Source organism: Protomyctophum bolini (assembly GCF_963924005.1).
Source record: "Protomyctophum bolini genome assembly, chromosome: 12".
In the NCBI taxonomy this organism is placed as follows: domain Eukaryota; kingdom Metazoa; phylum Chordata; class Actinopteri; order Myctophiformes; family Myctophidae; genus Protomyctophum; species Protomyctophum bolini.
The window spans coordinates 10,690,451-10,711,579 of record NC_137873.1 but is presented as its reverse complement, the minus strand read 5'-3'; the positions used below and the strand labels follow the sequence as shown (position 1 = coordinate 10,711,579).

At 43.8% G+C, this 21,129-nt stretch overlaps 1 protein-coding gene across 1 annotated transcript; it reads right to left on the bottom strand.

Annotated features, from left to right (window-relative positions):
• Nucleotides 1-1,264: 1,264 nt before the first annotated feature.
• Nucleotides 1,265-20,166, bottom strand: kcnj9 (potassium inwardly rectifying channel subfamily J member 9; the record flags this gene model as incomplete). The annotated part of the gene is made up of 7 exons (XM_080777513.1): nt 1,265-1,543; nt 5,522-5,652; nt 9,918-10,115; nt 10,546-10,738; nt 13,087-13,288; nt 15,127-15,343; nt 19,878-20,166. The coding sequence occupies 7 exons, from the start codon at nt 20,164-20,166 to the stop codon at nt 1,265-1,267; spliced, it is 1,509 nt and encodes a 502-aa protein (XP_080633639.1).
• Nucleotides 20,167-21,129: the final 963 nt, after the last annotated feature.

The window sequence follows — 21,129 nt, the reverse complement described above, 5'->3', positions numbered from 1 at the left end:
TATATATACTGTATATCACTCTGTAGACCCTAACCCAAAGCATAGTACTGTGATAGAAATATAGAGATATAGGCATGGGTGGTTGGAGTACATACAGTAGGACTAACTGCACCACGCACGCACCACGCACGTACGCACACACACATGCGCACGCACGCACACACACACACACACACACACACACACACACACACACACACACACACACACACACACACACACACACCCCGTCACATCCACACACTTATAAGAAAGATCATAGAAATCAAAAGACTAACATGTTCAGGAATAATGAATTCCCCACATAAGGTATCGTAAGGCAGTGATTCTCAACCTCTGGGCCAGGGCCCAGTGGTGGGCCACGAGGATCCTGCAAGTGGGCCCCGAACAAAATTGGCAAAACACCATGATTTTAATTATATATAATATTAATGAAAAATAACATGTCATGGTATTTCTTCTTTAAAACATTGGAAAAAATGTGTTATCATCGTTACACCCATAGACATAAAGGTAGACGCCTCTTCCGGCTCTGTATCTAAACGGAAGGCAACATGGAGGCAACGGGAGGCAATGGCGATGCATGCGTGATTGCATTGGCAAGCTTTCCCGAGATTCCTTGCGAAGCATAGCGGAAGCAGCATGAATGATCTAGTATGAGAGTGACTGCACTATAGCGTTGACTCCCATTGTAACAATGGAATGCGGAAGTGCTCATTCTATCTCAATGGGATAGTTCCAATGTTTGGAACTATAGCCCATAGGCACCCCGCTTTGCGGCGAGATCAAAGCGTGTCGCCACTCTTTTACTAGAGTACTCTGAGCGGATGAACGGAAGGGGACGTTGGGACGTTCGGTAGGCCAATCAGAGGCGCGACGCCCTCTTTCCCAGCAGCACTTGCCTTCAAGATTTCCGCTTGACTTCCTCCTCCCGAACGAACTGCAGCGGCCAATGGAGGCATCTATATATATTTTAATGTCTATGGTTACACCGATGAACAGGATTTCAATGTATACTATTACTAACGGAACACAGTTGATTGATTGATCGTGAAAATTAACATGCTCTGAAACGCGGCAGCCGATAGGCCCGGGTCCAAAATAGACTGAGAACCACTGACAGAAGGTATGACCAAATATAGCAATAATATCCCCCAATCAAACCGCTTAAACTTCTCAAATAAAACGATTACAATTATAAACGGACAATCTTAATGACACACTTCAACGCTTCCGCCACTTCAACGTGTAAACATTCTCTCCGCTAGGCCTCCGACTCCGAATGGTCAGTGGCGATGCTGCCGTTCAGCTCTCCCAGTCCTGCTGATTGCTCCTGGATCTCTGTAATCTCCCCGACGATAAAGATCGGCGCCACCCCTCCCTTCCCATTGGCCGAACCACTGTCCAACTGTTTCTCCGACTCGTTGTCATTGACGAGGGCGGCCTCTTCGTCCAGCTTGCTGGAAATCGACCAATACAGGTGGGCCTCCAGTCTGGCGGCGGCCAATGAGCTCTCTCGTGCCGAGCAGGTGGGCGTGTCCACCTGGGGACACGCGGAGAGGGGGGGGATGGGGGGGGTGTAGTAGTGCAACAGTTAATTGAGCAAATATTTAATCGATTATAGAAAAAAATGTGGAGTTATCAAAGCAATCAAAGAGGTATGGAGCGCACACCAAGAGTAGGGAGGTGCTTTCCTTTTTAAAGATAATCGAAGAGTTAAAATATTTTATTAGCCTTCATTATAGGCTAATTTAAAAAATAGTGAAAATAGAGGCTATGCGCATGCATAAAGTGAGTGGCAAAGTGAGTTTAACGTTGTTTAACGTCATTTAATGCAGTCAAATAGGACTTTTCTGTTTGGATGTGTGGGGGCACCCATTTTGGTGTTGGCATCATGTTATGCTTTAGCTATTGAAAAATAGCAGATCTACAAGCTCATATCGCGCCACCGAGTGGCGCGATACGAGCTTGTAGGTCTGCTATTTTTGAAAAATTCGAAGAACGACTGACATTTTTAGAATCTGATCTCAGGTCAGAATGGGTTAATCAGACCAGTGTGGGTCCCGTGGAAACCTCGTATGAATTTGATCTCAGGTCAGAATGGGTTAAGGCCAGAAAGTAGTGTTTTGCCACTCAGTAGGCGTTCCAACATAACTTCCGGATATGATGATGATGATGATAATGATGTAACGTGCATACCTTCTATTACCCGAGCTTGTAGATCGGCTATTTCCAATTTTTTTCCATAAAGTCTACAATAATGCTTAAATGATTACTCGATTTTCAGATATATAAAACATTATATACCGGTAAACATTTTCAAGAATATACAGTATGGCCCGGGCAGATAATGTAACGGTCTGGGCACCGAGGTTGCTAATGCAACCCGACAGCATGTCACGTGTTTGACTCTCAATCTCGACGATCTTTGCTGCGTGTCACTCCTGTAAATATATAGCTATATTTATATTCGATTGACTGACTGTTGATGATTTGAATACAAAAGGGCCACAGGACGTTTTTTGTGTCATCCTTTTAGCTTCAGTTTCTATACGTGCTTTTTAAAATTTTCATTTTTTTATCAGCTATTTGTTTATCCCACGATTTTGCAACCCATTTTTTCACCCAGTGTCAATTATCTAATGTAATCCTGCAGGGCTCTACACTTCCTCTGCCAACCTGCTTCTGTTCACCTGACAGGGGGGAGTTTCCCCGGCCGGACGTAGCACGTGGAAGGAACACGTTACTCCGACCAGTTCCTTGCCCCTCCATCAGGCGGGGAAAGGTTTACATTTTTTGACTAAAGTATTAAATCAATCAAAAAACTCTACTCTGTTCACTTTTGCTATACCACGTATACTGTACTTTGTTCTATACTGCAGATAGTAGCCCTTCAATGCGGCCGGTCGTCATAGCAACGTCCACAACCCTCTGTGTAGGAGAGCACTGTAGAACAATGGAAACTAGACTGATAACGATCTCTATTCACAATGTATATGCCAACGCAACACCTGCTTCTGAATGATAACAGTTTAGGTGAGAAAGAGGCGCATGCGATTGCTGCAGTATCGATTAACTTCATATTGACAACAACTGGTTTAAAAGGTTGCTAAGCCATTGAAACCGGGAAAGTATACTGTAACGTTTTAGATTTTGGCCGTGGCTATTCAAAAATAGCGTTGCGAGCTTATAGATCTTCAATTTTTGATTTTATTTAGAAAAATGTTGGAAGTGTTGAATAGTTTTGAATTGTGAAAAGGTTTGAGAACTACTGATCTTGAAGGCGTTTGTAGAATCAACCTCAGGTCTTAATGAGTTAACAGTATTCAGGAGCATCTATGCCCGTGGGCCTAAGACTGTATTGATAAAGACAGTAATATACTGATAAATAAATAAATAATGTATAACAAATACCTTATTGGTAAACATGTGTTTTCATTGTGATACAGATGAATAGGAACTTAGCGTATTACTCTGTTAGTTCCATTCAGAGCTGGATTAGCACCTCTAAGGGCACCTGGGCACCTGAAGCTCAAGGGGTCCCCCTGCACAGGCCCGTGCAAACCAAATGTTTGCCGGTTTTGTGCAGGGTTTTGGTGGTTTTAGGGCCTTTATTTTGGCCTATTCCTGGCCGCCCACCCAGAGTGACAGCCAGGCAGTAACAAACATATTATTTTTATTTGAACCATAGTGGTTAAAATAATCAAATCAAAGAATCCGCCAGTGCCAGTGCGTATTTGAGTGTTTTTACCGTTTTTTTGTCGAGCCATCTGACACGCTATTATGCGTGCAGAATGTAAACAAAGCAAAGATGCACAGCTTTTATTCCACCAGAATCACCTCTACACCTGACCTCGTACGGACCAATGGGCCCAGCCACCTTGAACAACAGTCAATCTAGCGCAGTGTTGCTGCTTTACACAATTGCACTTTCCAGCTGCAATCACAGACAATAGAACATTTTGACAATTGTTTTTTTAGACACCAGGTCTGTAGATCTGCTATTTGTGAATTTATTTTTAAATGTGGCACAAATCTTCGAATATATATTCTTTCAGAGGGAACGCTTTTCACTCAAATCTTTGCTTCTGGGGGGGGGGGGGGGGGTCCCTGGAACAACACATTTTCAGATGGGGTTCGGCAGCCAATTACATATCATTTTTGGAGTCCTTCACATGAAATACTTGACGTATAGAAACATAGGTTTTTCAGAAAACGAAATGGGTTAACGTGGTCTTTGAGGTGGTGCCACAATGGCTTTCGAGGTTTTCAAGTGGGTACGATTCCGCAGCACACCTAGGCCTGTCACGATTATGACATAATCGACTAATCACAAATTATTTGAGATAATTGTCATAAAATGTCCATTAAAAGAAAAAAAAAAACATAATTTCAAATATTTTCAAAAATAGACGGACCGAGATAGTGGCTTCAAAATGGCTCTGTCAAAAACCAATGGGTCAAGTGACAGCTCCCTTTGTTCACATTTTCGTTTACAGTCTATAGATGAATTGAATCCACAAAGTGCCTGCCCTGTAGTCTGGATTAATCTAAAGGTTTAACCAATGCAAAACCAAAAGAGGCTACTAGAGTTGAGTAAAGTTGATACCATGAAGTGGAAAAGCACCATTAGTGGCGTTAGTGTGCAGATAACAGTGCATGTTGGCAGTTGATAATAAGAGAAACTAAAGTAGCAAATGTAGTAATGTACCCACCCAGGACCTTTAATTTGTTACTGTCGGGCAGAATTATCTTGTAGCGAATGCTGGAGACCAAACTAAATAAATGGCTGAGAGGCAATGAGATGGGCCATTGTCTATTGCCTGACGCGCCCTGCTTGACAAAAGGAAGTTTGCCTGGATCCAAAGATTGCGTTTTTAAGGGGTTTGATTAAAGAAACATGAAGAACTTGGGGTGCTCTAACTGATGACAACATAATCACAGTGATCAAAACAATAAAGCAATACGAATAAAGCGGTCAACAAAAAAATCTGGTGTCCCACACAGCCCCTCTCATTGTTCTCATCAGCTGAACAGGTGGTTCTTTTGAGGTTACTATGTGTCAGCCCCTATGCCCCCGAACCAATTATTCACTTACCCCAGTGATTGTGCATTAATGAAAACAAAGAAACAACATAACCAGACATTATTTCGTAAATTAATGCCTCGGCCTGCATCATCGCACAGGAGCACAAAAGTAGCACAAATTGCCAATCTACAGAACGTGACGCATTGAGCTTTCAGATGTGCTACTTTCTAATGTTTTTGAGAAAGGAAAACTTGAGAGTGAAAGTGGGTAACGTGTGTCTGTTTTGTGAATATTGAACCAATGACAAGAGCTTGTGACTAAAGAATAACTACATTGGATCGATCCACCCCGACAGTGACGAATTGAATGTCTGTTACCTTGGACCCACCGCAGTGGTTCAAACCGCCATTACTGGAAGAAGCACGTTCCCTTTTCTAGCCAGGGACTAGAATCAGAGCAGCTCTTCTTTACTCCATGGCCTCCTCCTCTTACCTCAATCGTGTGATGGAACGCCCCGTAGTCGATGTCAAAGAAGCCGTCCGCCAGGGACATCATGGGACTGAACCTGTGACCCCACATCACCTCGTCTGCCAGGTACGAGCTCCTCGCCTGACAAGTCATACCTTCACACACACACACACACACACACACACACACACGCACACACACACCCAGGCACGCACACGCACACACACACACACACACACACACACGGGCATGCACACCCAGGCACGCACACACACACATAAACAAACCGTTTAAACCTGCAGAATGAATCAATCAATATTCGCAGTGGTCAGCGAGAATACCTCTGCCTCGGAGGTATACCAGAATAGCACAAAACCTCACACATCACATCAGAAATGGACGAGAGTATACTTTGAGTCTGTACACTTGCCAATGCCTGCCAGACGGCTCTGCATCGTCTACTGTACGCCTGATTTAAACACAGTCGCAACAACGCAGTTATTAGGGTTGACAACTACCTCAACTTCATCTGGCCACGCGTCCCTTAATTTCTAAGAAACATAAGGTCAGAAAAAGATACAATCTCACTGTATATACAGTATATATATACAGTTTTAGTATATTATATTAATCATTTGAACCCAAGCGTTCATAAGCTGGGTAACATTAGCCAGAAGAAAATAGAAAGAAATCTTAATCCTTCACTTACAGCATTTTATTGAGCAAGGTTTCGACCAAAACCGAAGCTCAATAAAATCCTGTAAGTGAAGACAGTTTTTCTACCCTTCTAGTTCCTTTATCCGACGCACCTGTCACTTAGATGTGCGTAAGGACTTTTCTCTTCTGGGAACATTAGCCAAAAATAGCTGATCTGCAGGTCCAGTTTACTGTGCAGGTTAACAACCGTATTAATTATAATATATGTACTGTATATGAACTGAAGATGTGTGTCATTGATTGATTCCCAAAAAGAGAAACGTCTTTTAGTTTACAAAAGAAGGAATGGTTGCTTATTTCAAGAGACGGTTGGCAACCCTAGCATGGAGTTGCACCGAGATGATCACCACGTGACCACTCATTGCGATAAGCATTACTGTATTCTGCTCGGAGCTATTGATATTAAGATTGTCAGATGAAGACATGCACATATACGCTGTAGATGGCTGCACGTTTTGGGGTTCACTCAATAAATCTCTGCCAGCTTAGCACATCAAATTATGGTCTTAGATATTGATCTCCTATTTTCAAGCTCCCTAAAATTACTTTTCAAGCTCACTCAAATAGCAAAGGGGCCTATGGGTGTTCTGTTGACAACACAAAGTCATCTTCTGTTACCATTGTGCATTCTGCTGACAGGAAAGATGGTCAATGACTGGATGTAAACAAATCAATATAGCTAACACCATGACTGGCTAACAGAAATACAAAATAGATTTGGGGATTTGGGGTCGCTTCGAATTCATCTCAAAGGGCACCTTTGTTGACCGAGATTACTGTCTATCTTTTAGTATTGTTTTCTGAAAATTAGGCCTGCCTCTCAGTAAGTATACTGCTATCAGTGACTCTTCAACATGAACAGATATAGTTAGGGATGGCCGCTTGCTAAATCAAACTTTAAAAATAAATAGAAATTAAAGTGTTCTGGGAGTGTGCAAATGTAACAAAATGGATTGGTTACATTTGCACACTCTCAGCATTACATTAGTCAGGATTTCGTGTACCCTGTCTTCCAAGGACAGAGCGAGAGCTGAGAGAGAGAGAGAGAGAGAGAGAGAGAGAGAGAGGGTGGATGACTTTTAACACAGGAGGTCTATGACCTGGAGATGTAATTACTCATTGTATTCATTAATGTATGTATTAATTACCTTACCGTATTAATTAATGTTGTAATTACTGGTCGGTGCTGTAAGTATCCGGTGCTGCGCCCCGTATGTATGTGTGGGAGGGTATATGCTGTATGCAATGTGTGTGAAACACCATGTCAATTCCTGTATCCTGAAGTGTACTGCAAACACTGTGATGACTTAATTTATTTGTGTAAACTGAGCCAGGGGTATAGGGCTCGATACCGCATTATGCTTCTCCCTGTCCGCTTTCTCGCCATCTTGGACACTTTATTGTGCCAAATGGACTACTAGACTATACTTTTGAGATTGTGCCTGGCTCTAAATTGTTATACGTACACAGGTATGTATTTATTTTGTCCAAACAATGCTGAAAATAAACCAAACTCAACTGAACTGAACTATTAGCCTACAATGTGTGTTACTGTTAATATATCTCTGAGGGTGTTACAACACACCGGAGAATCTGTCTGCAGTGTCCTTCAAATGTAGCTGAAACCATGAAGCACGTTCAAGATGACATTGTTTTACACTTTGAGCTCTGAGGATTTGACCCCTGGCTGCTCACTGCATACAGCTGGAAAGGTGACACGATCGCCACTGTTTGTTTACACATCACCCTTCAGACGTGCCTTGACATAATCTGTCTACAGACATTGCTGTTCCTTGGAGTGGTTGCACCACTCAAAAATAACTGTGAACGGAACTAGTTCATAAAAAAAAGAACTTTCCCAACGCTGGCTGGGTAAGGGATTATAGGTGGTGCACCAACCGACCATGGCACTATAGAGATTGCAAATCAAATCACCGATCACACACGTAGGGTGTCGTATGGGTGAGAGAAAGATGGACATGTAAAAAACATGAAGGCAGTAGCATATGGATTAAAGGAGCAAAATAGAATATCACGACTGAAAAAAGTCCTAAACAAATCTGAGTGAAACAGTATGAAAGGATCCACCCACACACTAGCGCTGTGTTTCATAATCAATTATACAATTATGATATTTTGGTAGCCATACATCCAACCAGTTGAAGACATTTTAGATTGAGGCTTTAACCTCAATGTGTATTCTTTCTACCTCAAACTCATTCTATTGCTAGTTTTACCACCTCAAATACTCTTTAATCTTAAACCAAAAACAGGCTATCTACAGTACAAGCATGTGCAGTATATCCTATATTCGCTGTGTGACAGGCTTCCATAGAAAACTCACTTCATGGGAAAGGAGTATGCTGGGTGCAGATTCAGAAATGACGTAGAAGGGAATATAAAATCTGCACTCTCAGTAATAGTCTGAATAGACACGTTTCGGCACGCAGGCCTAGCTTCGATTTTCTAGAAATTCCTATACTGTCAAAAAGACGCACCGAAAAACGTCTGTTTATTTGGTTTGACTTCTGCTGCGGATCCTATCATTCTTAAACAAGACTTTGCCTCTTTTACACGGCGACCATCTCCAGATAAAACGGCAAAGTCCTGTTGCGTTCTCAATTTGTATTGACCCTTTACACGAGAACGCACACTTTATGAAAACGCTATAATGTCGCTTGGTGGCGGTAACGGGCTGCCAAACAGACCAGTCACCCACGTACAAGAAGAAGAACCTTCACGCAACCCTATTGGGGTTTTGAATGATTCCAAAACACGACATGGTTGTGGCCACAGCCCAGAGCATGCAGGCAGAGCGTGCCACGGGATGGTTATATATTTTAATGGAGTTGGAACAACTGATGTTCAGGAGGAGGAGAAATGCACATTGGCCCTGCCCTTCATGCCACTCTCCGCCCTCCACGTCAATCTACCTGTCCCCATTTATATCTGCCCAGTACCACCCAGAATCCTCCATGTTTCGCCCGCCTCGCTGCTTCGCACACTTCCTACAGGCTTCTCGCAACCCACCCCCACCCCTTCACCTCCATAGCAGCTCCTCTCCCCGCTCCCCCCAAAGGAGCTATACATCCACCTCACCAAAAGTGGATCAAACGATTAAAACATAACTCTCTCCTCTCCTTCTCAGGTTCCTGCGGGGGGATATCGTCCATGCGCACCGTAAGACGAACGCCTTACGACGAACGGCACACGACGAGTGCCATTCGACCTCCTCCCCAAAGACTCCAGGGTCGGCGACCCCCCGGAACCTACACATCCACATTCATTCATCCCTCCTCCATCCCTCCATTTCTTCACTGTCAATAAATTCCTTAAACCTCCCCAATGGTGTGTTTATTCCTACTAGTGAATAATACATTAGGCTACATAAACGCTGCTGCCGCCTATCACAAGGATTTTTATTTACATCATGGTTTTACATTCACCATCGCTGATGATCAGCGCTTTGTAGGCGAGGAGGGAGGCTTGTTCAGGATCATATATGGCTCTGCATCAATGTAATAAACATATGCGCTGTGAGCCAACGTGAGCCATGATGTCATACGTTTTGCGGATTCAAAGACTCGTTCTCGTGTAAAGACCACATAAGACTATTACTGAGAGTGCAGTTTTTACATTCCCTTCTAGGCTTTCATAGAAGACATGCTGACTTCTATGGAAACAAAACAACTGAAATCCTCACCGGTGGCCTCCACCATGCCCTCCAGAATGACCACGATCTCAAAGTCGTCCTTCTCCAGCTGGCCCTGTGACAAGTCCCAGAAGGGTGACTGGGTGTCGATCTCGTGAGAGATGACCAGCGGGGAGACCAGGAAGAGACGGTCATCGCCGGTCTCAAAGCCCACGCTGATGTCCGTCTGGTCCAGTGGGATGAACTCACCTGCACGGACGGAGAGGAGAGGAGAGGAGAGGAGAGGAGAGGAGAGGAGAGGAGAGGAGAGGAGAGGAGAGGAGAGGAGAGGAGAGGAGAGGAGAGGAGAGTTTACACATAACGATCAGAACAGAAAAGGAGTGCCACTGTAGTGTGTATAGAAGTGGCGTTCACTTTGTTGTGGTTTCAATCCCCGAAAATGCTGTTTCCGTCTAAACGAAAGGCTCATATGATTTTTGATTTTGCAGTTTTCTGTAGACCAATGTCGTTTAAACTCTATACAATAAAATGGTGGAATACATTGGCATAACGGGGGAGAAAAGGTGATCACAAAGCCATAAGAAAGGCAGAACAAGTGTACTGCGTGTCCCACTCCCGAGTCCCTACTATATAGTTCCACATGTAGCGATGCTGACAGACATAACGCGTTACATCTCACCCTCCTGCGTCTGCTTGGACTTGATGAGCTTGGCCCTCATGTTGGCCCCAACGATGTGCGACTTGCGCAGGTCACCCACGCGGAACATCAGGCACAGCTTGTCTTCCCGCCGCGAGATGACCGCGTGTTTGGAGAACAACAGCGTCTCCGCTCGCTTGTTGGGCTGAGAGATCTTCACAAACATGCAGCCCACCTGAGTGGGGAGAGAGAGAGAGAGAGAGAGGGAGAGAAAGAGAGAGGGAGAGAGAGAGTGAGAGAGGGAGAGAGGGAGAGAGAGAGAGAGAGAGTGAGAGAGAGGGAGAGAGTGAGAGAGAGAGAGAGAGAGTGAGAGAGGGAGAGAGAGAGAGGGAGAGAGAGAGAGAGAGTGAGAGAGGGAGAGAGAGAGAGAGGGAGAGAGAGAGAACATCAGAAAAGGAGAAAAACATTGATAAGCTTTAAACATGTAGGATCTGTTTTGATGCTCTGCAGTCACAGTGAGAACATCCTGCTGCTATAAATCCGCCATCAGCTCAAACAATCTGATTCCAACTACTTAACCACTTCATGGAATTATAGGCTAAACGTTACGTTGCTAAATTATTTAGAAAATAGCTGATCGACAAGCTCTCAATGTGCTCTCAATGTCTCAATAACAGACAGGTAGGGAGACAATATACAACAAGCCCAATTGTAAAAGTTATATTGTTTTAACATACTCATCCTTAGGCGCCTGTCACACCTATCAGACAACCGACGTCTTATCAAAGTCTGATGAAACACGGAGCGGAATGACAGCTCCAATTCATTTTCAATGGGAGTCACGTGGTTTGCTGAGATAAACTTGTTTCATGGGGGGCAGGGCAAGACACAAGGCATAAAACAAGTCTGTCTCATCAAACCACGTGACTCCCATTGGAAATTAATTTAAAAAGCTGTCTTTTACCGCTCCGTGTTTCATCAGACTTTGATAAGACGGCTGTCTCAACAGTGTGACTGCAGCCGTACAGATTGGACAAAATTACATTCATTGGAGAAAAAAAAAGGAAGAAAAAGACCCCAAATGTTGGAAGTCCCTTAAGCCTTATAAGAACTGGGCTGCAACAAAGATGTCCATTTGTATTGTCTCCCAAATGACCGCCACAACAAACACATACATAAATACATACAGTAGTGAGACTATAAATATCCCGTGAGTGAGTCAGATTGCTTGAATATGCAAAGTAAGAGCGACTGCCACACACATCTCCCTCAGCTGCTAATGGCATGTTTCCAGGTCAGGACTGCATGTGCACAAACAAGATGCTGGTCGGACATCATTTATATGCACATCAAAGGACTGCTTACTTGTATCGTCCATGATCCAGCACTTCCAAAATGACATTCTCTTTTCACAGGGTAGAGCACCACCTGTTCCCAATAGGTCGATCATCCTCTCATCTTGTCTATCAAGGGTCTGGGTGATTTAAATGTGTTTATTACTTGCGCAAGCAGAGTGCGCAAGTAATGGAATCGGCTGCATAATGTCGGTGTTGTCCTCCGCATGTCGGTGTTGTCCGTTATATGTGTTGCCCGGGAAGTATATGTATGTCGGGGTAAGAATGGTGGTCCCTTATTGGCAGTTGATGGTGACGAAACTAAGGTACGTTTCAGGGTTGGTATAAGGTTACAAATGGGCCTAAAGGATACAGGATTAGAACAGCAATTGTAATAGATATTAGTTTAGTAGCAGTACTTGCATGCTCTGCTTGCGCACAAGTAAGGCATGGCCTACAGTACTCGAGGCGCAAGTTGTCACCTCGACAGAGTGCATTTCTAGTTGATTTTTGAAAGGATCTTCGTGATCGTGGCAGGGCAGTGCAGTGCATGGTTCTCAACCTATTCAGGCCAAGACTCCCCACAATATTAATATTTTTGAACTGAAGACCCCCCAAAATAGGGGACCCCCAAAATACTCATATTTGAACTGAGGAACCCCCCGCCCTGAGAAGCCCTTGGAATTACATTTAGTTTTACTCAGTCCCACAGATACGTAGATATTGTGAAAATTGTCAATCTACAAGCTTGGAGATCAGCTATTTTGTCGATTACTTTTGATGCAGTAATGGTCTTTTTTCATTTATTTTCTTTCTTTCTTTCTTGTGTCTTAAAAGTAATTCTTTTTCACAGTTTTGTTTATTCAAGATTTCAGGGTATTTTCACTTTACTGTCATCTGGGGACAGTCAAGTGAAAAGAAAATCAATGAGCCAATGTGTCTCACACGCTGACCATGAGCCAATGTGTCTCACACGCTGACCATGAGCCAATGTGTCTCACACGCTGACCATGAGCCAATGTGTCTCACAAGCTGACCATGAGCCAATGTGTCTCACACGCTGACCATGAGCCAATGTGTCTCACACGCTGACCATGAGCCAATGTGTCTCACACGCTGACCATGAGCCAATGTGTCTCACACGCTGCGCTGACCATGAGCCAATGTGTCTCACACGCTGACCATGAGCCAATGTGTCTCACACGCTGCGCTGACCATGAGCCAATGTGCCTCACACGCTGTGACTCACCATGAAGGCGTTGACCATGGAGCCCAGGATGGCCTGCAGCAGCAGCAGTATGGTTCCCACGGGACACTGGTCCGTGATGACGCGGTGGCCGTAGCCGATGGTGGTCTCCGTCTCGATGGAGAACAGGAAGGCCGAGATGAAGCTGTTGACGTTGTTGACGCACGGTGTCCACGTCGTGTCCTCCAGGTGGTCCAGATCGCCCCTTAAAATGGGTGATTGTTGTGATTTGATTTGATTATATATTTGATAAATTCACGATACGATTCACCATGCTGCATTAGTACAGTAGAATTATCCGGATAGCACAAAAATATCAAAGGACTTAATGGTATCTCATGGATAAAACATGCATTATTTATTATAGCTAACTAAAACTCACTGTAACAATAACATTCAACAACAAAGACAGTCATAAAGACAGTGAACAAAAGACAAATAAATAGATGAATAGAACATTAAATGGGATGATGATGGGAGAGATGAAGAGATGGGGGGGATGTGTAAGAAAGAGAAAGCGAGCATGAAATAGAGGTGACAAAGTGGGTGTTGGGAGTAGAAAGAATAGACAGGAGGTGGCGGAATGTATATATAGGTTTGGAAACACAAAAATACACTGGGTGGTGATTCATCTGTAACTGCTGGAGCTTCTCGTTGCTCTCACATCAGCCGGTTATGAGTATTTCCCGGCTGCCTTCCATTGTGTAAACGTAGGAGTAACAGCACATGAGCGTGAATTCATAAAGACAACCAAAGGCATCGTGTTGCGATCTTAAACTGACAGTTAATACTAATAAAACAATTCATGGTTTTCTCGAGATTTTTCAAAAACATACACAACTGGGGTGACCCGAGTTGCCATGGTTAGCACATGGGCTATAATGCCTTCCCCGGTTTGATTGCAAGCCAAACGGGACCATTTGCTGCATATGACTCCCCTGCCCCTTCGCTGCATATGACTCCACTGCCCCTTCGCTGTGTTTCCTTTCTCTTTCTCCACTGACCCTATCCAATAAAGGCTCTCAAAAAGCCCCCTCAAAACACACATATCTTTCATCTGCATATCACAATGGGTCAAATACTGAAAGAGTTACAAAGAGATACAAGTATTTCGGCATCTGGTTATATATATACGTATGACACATTCACTTTCAAATACCAAGCCAACGACCTTTCTGGGAAGCTATAAAATATTGGCTTCTCATACAGAAATGAAACCAATGTTCCTTTGATTTGTAGGAAAAGGATTGTTGAAGCTACTTTCCTATGGGATCTGGATGGAGACATAATTTACAGTGTCTGCTGCCTCCACACACTCAGACTCCCGTTATCACTCAGCTCTATGGTTTATTACTGGTGACAGTACACTACTCACCACTGTATGCTCTATGATAAGGTCGGCTGAACTTCTCCAGCTGACAGACGCAATAATCATCCATATCTGTATATCTATAAGGCTCCAGTCAGAAAATGACCATCATTCATCACACATACTGTATAATGTGTGTGCTAAATTGGAAACCATGATCCAATTTTAACTCACTCCAGCGTACTGGCTGGATATTCGGGGAAGGCTAGGTCTGTTTTAATGTCTTAATGTATGTTTTTCATATATAGAGTATTTATGTATTTTTAATGCACTTGAGCTGGATTGCCAATCAATTTCGTTGTCTTGTACAATGATAATAAATATATTCTGATTCTGACCTATGAAAGGTTGCTTTTAGTATCTGTGCAGCAGACTCATGGAATTTCTTGCAACGTGTCCTAAAACTGAATACCCTCTTGGCCGATTTAGGTATATAATTAATAATCAAATCTATTAACTGTCTGCAACTGCCAGTTTTTGTGTTCTTTTTTTCTCATTTTCGATTTCACATTGATCTAATGATCTAAATGTGTTTTTCAGATCATAAATGATGGTCAGCATCAATGATTTTTCAGACAATCTTAAATAAAAGTTGAATGAGTCCTCGACGTATACGTCTCCACTTTGTTTATCCACATGTTCATGTACCCCCCCCCCCCCCCCCCCTCACTCACCTGAGGTAGGCAATGAGGTACCAGATGGCACCGAAGAAGAGCCAGGTGATGGCGTACGCCATGACGAAGACGACCAGCGAGCAGCGCCAGTTGAGGTCCACCAGCGTGGTGAAGATGTCCATCAGGTAGCGGTAGGTCTCCTGCATGTTGCCGTGCTGCACGTTGCAGCGGCCATTCTTCTCCACGTACCGCTGGCGCTTACGCCGCCGGCTCCGGGCTGAAGGTGTCGGAGGGACAGGGGAGATGTTAGGGGAGAGGAGAAGACGTGTTGCTTAGAGTACATCACAGTGTTCCAAGCTCAGCCAGGTCTTTATTGAGTGCAAATTCACTAAGTATAGGCACAAAAGTAACCACATGTTTAGTTCCTCCTAAGGTTAGGAGGGAGATGACAAGTGACAGGTGCTACTGTCAGGGTATGAAGCCTCTGCTGCAATTCAGCAGAAATAGATTAGGTGAAGGTGAGACATTTTTCAACATACAATGAGAGTAAATGGAATCATTCATTCCAGTTCCTCGACCACATAGGACAGAAGCAAAAGATGATATGAAAATATTTGGACAGTATATCACACCTGGGTAGCTATACAAGCCTAGGTTCAACATCTATTTTTCTTTCTATTCCAGGAATCTCTGTACTAACTGAATGTATGTCTGTGTGTGTGTGTGTGTGTGTGTGTGTGTGTGTGTGTGTGTGTGTGTGTGTGTGTGTGTGTGTGTGTGTGTGTGTGTGTGTGCGTGCGTGTGTGTGTGTGTGTGTGTGTGACCTTCGCATTATCTCCAGAATTGTTCATTCAATCAACTTACTTCCTTGGGACATACGTACATACAGAGATTCCTGTAATTTATACATAGATTCTGTTCTTGCACTCATTGTAGGTCACTGTGGATAAAAGCACCAGCTGAATGCTTAAGCTAAATTATAAATTATGAATGTAAAACAGAAACAGCTGAGGGAGAGAATTGTGAACTTAATATGTACAGTAGCACTTTTTTCGATGGAAAAACTAAGTATTGTGTATGTGTTACATCTACCAACTCACACACCGATTGTGGAGGCAGCCATATAAGTGCCATTTGCCAACCTGCTCATCGGGAGCACCTACGTCCCAACAGCCAGGAACCTTGGTGTTGTCCTGGACAGTCTGGAAGCTCTCGTTCAAACATCACAGCACAAAACTTGACTATTTATATTTATATTTAACTCCCTCCTTACTGGCCTGCCGGCATGTGCACTTAAGCCTCTCCAACTGATCCAAAATGCCGCAGCTCGCTTGGTCTTCAATCAGCCAAAATTCTCACCTGTCTCCCCCCTTCTCCGCTCCCTCCATTTGCTCCCGGTCGCTGCCCGCACAGAATGCTGATGCTGGCATTCAGAGCAACCCCATATCTTGCAAGTATGATCGAACCCTACCGCGCACTCAGATAAGCCAATGCAACACTCCACACGTCCCAAACTCTTCTCCCTTCTGGCTCCAAAACTATGGAATGCACTTCCCATTACAATCAGAACTGCATCATCACTCCCAATCTTCCGCCGTAGTCTGAAAACCCATGCACCTTTTCAGCCCGTAGCACTTGCCCTAGCCCCTTAGATAGCACTTTATGTAGACTTAGATAGCATTTTATACAGACTTATAGCATGTTACGTAGACAGCACTAGAATTGCATTTTGTGTAGTCATAGCACTTTATAGTATATGTATAGTGTAGTATAGTATAGTATAGTATAGTATAGTATAGTATAGTATAGTATAGTATAGTATAGTATAGTATAGTATAGTTTATATAGATATTCCACTGTTACGTTCTTAGCTTACGCATGTTTCATGGTAACTACTTTTTATGATGTATTGCCATGCTTTTGTTCTTGTCTGCTAAATGCCTAAATTGTAATTATATAACGTTTCAGTGTCTTGCTCAAAGACACTTTGTCACAATGCCAGGAACTGGGATCATCCCAGGAACATTATAATGCCCCAACAAGTTATCTGTATCCTGTCATCACTCATCACCTACTGCCACTGATGACGGATGCAATAACACAGTTCCTCTAAGGCCTGACTCACACGGTCACAACAGATTGATGTATAGCTGATGCATGAGACTTGTTTACTGATGCAAGCTCGCAATGCATTTACAATGGGAGTCACGTGGTTTGACACAACATTTTTGTTGTATCAGGGGGAGGGGGGCAGTCGAAACACAGCCGAAAGGAGGAAAGCCGTACAACTAAAGTGTTGTGTCAAACCATGTGACTTCCATTGGAAATGCATTGGGGCGGCCATGACACTTACCCTTTGTTTACATCTAGCATGCATCAATGTTGTATGCTAGATCGAAAGGTGTGAGTGGAGGGGGGCAATCGAAACACAGCCGAAAGCCATACAACAAAAAGGTTGTGTCAAACCATGTTGCATCACTTGCATCAGTAAACAAGTCTCATACGTCTAGCATGCATCAATGTTGTATGATAGATCGATCTTGCCCCAATGCATTTCCAATGGAAGTCACATGGTTTGACACAATTTGTGTTGTACGGCTTTCGGCTGTGTTTCGACTGCCCCCCTCCCCCTCATACAACAAACGTTTTGTGTCAAACCATGTGACTCCCATTGGAAATGAATTGCGAGCTTGCATCAGTAAACAAGTCTCATGCATCAGCTATACATCAATCTGTTGTGAAGGTGTGAGTCAGGTCTAAGAGTTTTGGCAGTCAGAGCGAAATGGTCAGAACATGGGCAGTAGCTATCAACAATACAGAAGACGGGTTTGGATCTGCTTGGCTGGGCACTCCCTTGCAGTACGGTACGCAATACACATGCATACTTTGCGTAGCTCAACATTTGTTGTTGCGCTGCAGTAATCTGATCATAAACCAGCCTAAACAGCATTTAATTGCGTTTCTCTTCTCATCAGTGCAGCGTGTCGCACACAGTAACACAGAAGTACGGGTCTTCTCTGATACACTTGGGTACACATAGACTCAAATAGACTTTGATCAAATATGGATCCGACTCGTACAGGTCTCTGGTCCTGTCGGGTATTTTCAGAATCGGGTGATCAGCTGCCATATGTTTAACATATCTGGATTTCTGTTTCATATCAAAGACGAAATACAGCAGTAAAATAGAATAAAGTACTTTAGTGGTTTATGCGGTAAAAACTAAACCTCGTTTTAGTTTTCATCAGGACTTAGGGCCGATTCATACTCCTATTTTAGAGCCGAATAAAAGTCGGTTCGGCGCTGTAGAGCCTACAATTTGACGTCATTTGAGGTTCGGGGGGGGGCGGGTACCGTCCTAAAGTCGGCTCTTCGGTGCTACTGAAAATTTCTGACGAGCCGAAATCATTTCGGCACTACAGCGCCGAAACAGCGGTAAAATAGGAGTATGAATCGGCCCTTACACTCAAATACTATTTGAATGCTCAAACAGAAACAGGACAGAATGTACTCTGAGACCTCCCATCTCACTCTTCCAGAGAATAAAAGCAAGCTGTGAGGCTGTGAGAACAGGGGAGGTGTGTTTGTGTGTGTGTGTGTGTGTGTGTGTGTGTGTGTGTGTGCGCGTGCGTGCGTGCATGCAGAGAGGCCAGAGAGTTATGAGGGGAGAACAACCACACATTGAGTATGTGTGAAAGCCATATTGGCAGGCCTTTAAGCGAAGAGAGAGAGAAAGAGAGTTATTATAACGGAGGTGAGGAAATATAGCATCACTTGGCTCAAGTGTGAGCCAAATGAAAAAAGGACTATGGAAGAGGAATGGTAATAAGAATGTTCAAGGTCATCCAAATCGATGACGTGTGCAGCACTGCAGCAGAAGTCTCCATTAGTCAGAGATGAGAGTCCAAACTATTGCTGGGGTGTGGAGATGGGGGTCTTCAGTCAATACACATTATGTGAACGCAGCCGATCCACATTCGGTCAATAAGCACACATCTCTAGAGGAGACCGCAACGAGATATTGCATTAATCAATACTGAAAGATGCACTAGTCACAACCTTTAGGGACCTTAAGTCATGGGGCCAGCCAAGGTCAACTCTTGTGGCCATTTTCCCCCCATTTAAGGTACACCATTTTTGTTCAAACTTTAGGTTCATGGTGCGGTGACCTGATAGCCGAATGGTTAGTGCCTATACCACATTGGCTCTAATGCCTGACAGCGAGTCCATGCAGGGTCAATTTCTGGCCAGCCTCAGAGTCATTTTCTGCATGTCACTCCCTATACCCTGTCTCTGTCCACTGTAGCTTTCAAATAAAGCCTAAAAAAAAGCCTCCAAATATCACCTTAAAGTACAACTTTCCGCCTATCTTCATTATAATTGGTACACTCCTAACTAATGCTTATTATGATATGGTATTGGTACCATTATTGTCTACCCCATCTGTTTCTCAGAGGAGGGCTGTGGACAGTTCAGAAACATGGTGAACCAATAGGATCCACCGCCTGTTTTTGACCAGCAACCGCCCCTCTAGAGCAGAAATCCACATAGTCTGGGCCAGGCTAGTCATGGACCAATCAGAAGACTGACAATGGGTCAATTATATGAAGATAGGTGGGGGAAATGGGTCAATTATATGAAGATAGGTGGGGGAAATGGGTCAAGTCGTCCTTTAAGTGCAGTAAATACAGTAAATTATATCAGTCACCATTGAGTTAATTATCTGCTATCCACTTGAGTTGACTTGAAGACAATACGTATGTCATAGTTACATAGTGCTTACAGCAGACACTCCTCCCTCCCTCACTCACCCCAGTCAAAGCGTCGCCTCTCTTTCTCAGGCCCCGGGGTCTTCTGGCGGGGCTGATTGGCAGTAGCCTCGCGCTCCAGCAGCTTGTTTGCGAAGGACCTCCTGACCTTGGCCAGGGGTGGTGGGGGTGGGGAGGACATCTCTGTGGTCACAGTATGGCCCGCGTCCTCTGATAGGTTGAGGACGGCGACCTCCACCTCCTTGTCCCCCTCCCCCTTCCCGATCTTCTCCTCCGGGAGGGAGAGGGACGTTGGCCGGGAGGAGAGGGCCAGGTTGTCTTCTAGATCCATCGCGTGTGCGTGTGTGTGCGTGTGACGTGTGTGTGTGTGTGTGTGTGTGTGTGTGTGTGTGTGTGTGTGTGTGTGTGTGTGTGTGTGTGTGTGTGTGTGTGTGTGTGTGTTAGCGTTTTATTAATACCTTCCCTGTGGCAGACTCTGTCCAGTGATTGATGGTACCATTTGTTTCTTTGACTGTGATCCTGGAGGAAAAAAGAAAAGGAGAGACAAGCATACAATGGTTGCATGGCAACATGATATAGATTGTATTATTTTCTAGGGAGAGACCGGGGTTGACTTGGTAAGTTGGTTGTCACACATGTGTCACTCGTATGCATTGCACATCATCACAACACATCAGTTACAATAGTCATTGCTACATTAAAAGGAACCTTAAGGTCTGTGCTTGAAATGGGTATAACTTCAAGAGCAACTTATAATAACCATCACAGACACAGACGCTGTGACACGCCATGAAGTGGTTTGTAGTTACAATGTAGGCCTATGGAGTTTGTTGTCCCTAAGACAACAATGGAGTTTCAACAAAACAAAAAGAAAAAAATTGGGAAAGTTTTGATATACACAGATCTTCAACAGGACATATACATTCATGTAGCCTATATGACCTGAACAAATCGAAACATTGACAACAAAATAAATATACAGTGGTTCAGCATCACCAGTGTGAAGACTCTATTCTTCTTTATGCTGGTTTTAATTTCAATTTCAATCAAACCCATAGTTTTACAATTCACAACATATAATGAAACAATGAGATTGGAATAGATGTATCACCATTCACCATCACAATACAATGGACCAGGAACTTTACGTAAAATAATCTAATAAAATGTCAGACTGTAGGTTACATGTGTGCCTATTACAACATTGGCACAGGTGCTGTGTGCTAGTCCCCCCCTATGTCCTCTCAGTCTTCAATGAATATTGTGTAGCAGTTCAGTCTAGCTGTGCTTAACA